This window comes from Brachycentrus maculatus, unplaced genomic scaffold, assembly GCF_059751285.1.
Source record: "Brachycentrus maculatus isolate JH-2025_06_01 unplaced genomic scaffold, ASM5975128v1 h1tg001215l, whole genome shotgun sequence".
Taxonomy (NCBI): Eukaryota; Metazoa; Arthropoda; class Insecta; order Trichoptera; family Brachycentridae; genus Brachycentrus; species Brachycentrus maculatus.
In genome coordinates, this window is record NW_028281900.1 from 1 (window position 1) to 2,497 (window position 2,497).

Sequence of the window (2,497 nt, forward strand, 5' to 3'; positions counted from 1 at the left end):
CCCAACCCCAACCCCAACCCCAACCCCAACCCCAACCCCAACCCCAACCCCAACCCCATATTGACATATGGTCTGCCGTCTATTTTCGAATCGATATTCAAAATCATGCGATTATATTATACTATGTATTGATACATGAACATGAACACTTTGTATTTGTAGACTTTATTTCTTATAGTTTTCAGTTTGTCGAAGTCACATTGCCTATTCAAGCTATTTTTATGCATTAAAGAATAATTAAGCCAAATGCTGCGGCGATATAAGTATCGGGAGTATGATCATTATGGGCTCAGAAATAGTTATCTATTATTGTGAAATATCAATGAAACAAAGTAATTCGGTATATTTATGTCGATATGGACAATAATCCTATCATAATTATTTTTCAATGCAATTTAGGAACTTACTTTTAACATTCGTCTTGCTTCTTGTGGCCTCAAACTGTGCAGGATCAAACTGGGCAGTTTTGGTTGCTGGGTCTAACACTTGGTACAACTATCGGCATCAAGCTGATGTGTTCCATGCCTACCAACTGCTCATCCAGAAGGGCTTCGATGCTGACAAGATTATCACATTTGCCTATAATGATATTGTAAACAATACAAGGAACCCCTTCCCTGGGAAGATCTTTAATCGGCCCACTTATGGAGATGCAGGTGTTGACGTATCAAAAGGAGTTAAAATCGATTATTCGGGGAGTAGCGTCGACCCCTAAGTCTTCCTGAATGTACTGAAAGGAAACAAGAGCGGAGTGATCGGCAAGGGAAACTAGAAGGTAGTCGAGAGCACAAAAGATGACAACATTTTCATTTTCTTCTCTGACCACGGCGCCCCAAACCTGATCGCATTCCCGAACAAGTACCTATACGCTGATCACTTGGTGAGCACCTTCAAGGAAATGTAGGGCAACTACAAGAAAATAGTGTTTTATCTCTAGGTAAATTCATAGATTATTGTATTTAGTCTTGCGAGTCAGGCTCGATGTTTGTCAATTTGCCAACAGACACAAATATCTATGCATTATCAGCTGCCAATCCCACCTAGTCCTCGTGGGGAACTTACTGCTCTCCAGATGATGTGATCCAAGGAACCCACATCGGAACGTGTTTGGGAGATCTGTTTAGTGTCAAGTTCATTGAAGATAGTGAAGTAATGGACCTATCTTCCGAAACTTTGCAGAGTCAATTCGAGGCAATCAGGCTGGCGACAAGCCTAAGCCATGTGATGCAATGGGGAGACATATCATATGTGGGTGACACTTTAAGCCAGTTCTTAGTCTCTCAATCCTAGAGGTCGCTCTCCTTCATTCAGCTCCGCCGATAGTTACCAACTGAATACTTCACAAAAAAATCCACCAATTTCGATAGTAGGCTCATGAAAGTAAAGATCCTGGCTGAGACATACAAGCGATTAGGAACTCCAGAGGCAGAGCGATAGCTTCGGGAAGAGATGGTCGACATGCAAAGACTAGACAGCATTTTCCATAAGCTGGCAGATGAGCTCAATCTAGACGGCCAATACTCTCCTAGACACATGAATTATGAGTGCATGAGAGCAGTTATGGACAACCACACACAAAAATGCGGGAGACTTTCAGACTATGGTCTCAGATATGCGAAATTGTACGCAGATGCTTGCCATAGATACCCTGCGTCAAGAATTATCGAAAAGGTCCGCTGCTGATTCATCAATAACCATAGTTATCCAATTTGACGACTACTGCTACATCATATCTAATAACATTTTCTATGAATTAAAGCTTATTCACAAATTGCGCATTTACTTATGCATTTTTACTTCATGCTTTCATACTTTTATTCGCATTAATGCATTCATACTTTCACGCACATTGATGCATACATCACTATTGAAACCTGATCATCCTCTCAATCATCACTCCCATCCTCACAAAAAACTCAGTAAAATCCATCAATGATGTATAAAACTAAATAAACTCCCCTTTAATTAAATAACTTATATGTATTGTGATCAGTACACGCGTAACTATCCCATTCAACATTAAATTTAAAATTTAGAATCTAAAATAATCAGATTGTTGATGAGCAAGGACAACAAATAAGTTTACACTTTCATTTATAATGGAGTAGAGTACGATGCAACAGGCTATGTTCACAAGCATCCAGGGGGGAAATAGTTCATTGATAACATGAAAGCGGAGAGGAAAGATTTTACTGAATATTTCAAGTAAGTTTATGGTAACCAAGGTGTCTACATTCGGAAGAGGCAGAAAAGATACTCAAATCCTTCCCCATTATCAAAACTGCAGAGCAATCAAAAAATGGTCAGGAGTATTTTAAAATACTGGCCAAAGTTTAGCATCTATATAAGATCAATTGGAAAATTTAATCAGCGTTGATTGCTTTCGTCACCTTCCTATTCTTTATGGCTTGTCTCACCAATATTGCAGTGTTGAGCATTATTGGTTTCGGAGTAGCGCAGATAGTAGTTGGATGGATGAGCCACTCGATGGTTCACA

At 39.5% G+C, this 2,497-nt stretch overlaps 1 protein-coding gene across 1 annotated transcript; it reads left to right on the plus strand.

Moving 5' to 3' along the window:
• Window positions 1–399: 399 nt before the first annotated feature.
• On the plus strand, window positions 400–937 carry LOC148299277 (legumain-like; the record flags this gene model as incomplete). The annotated part of the gene is given in 1 exon segment (XM_088276240.1): window positions 400–937. A coding segment is annotated over 1 exon segment (538 nt), but the record flags the coding sequence as incomplete, so codon positions are not given.
• Window positions 938–2,497: the final 1,560 nt, after the last annotated feature.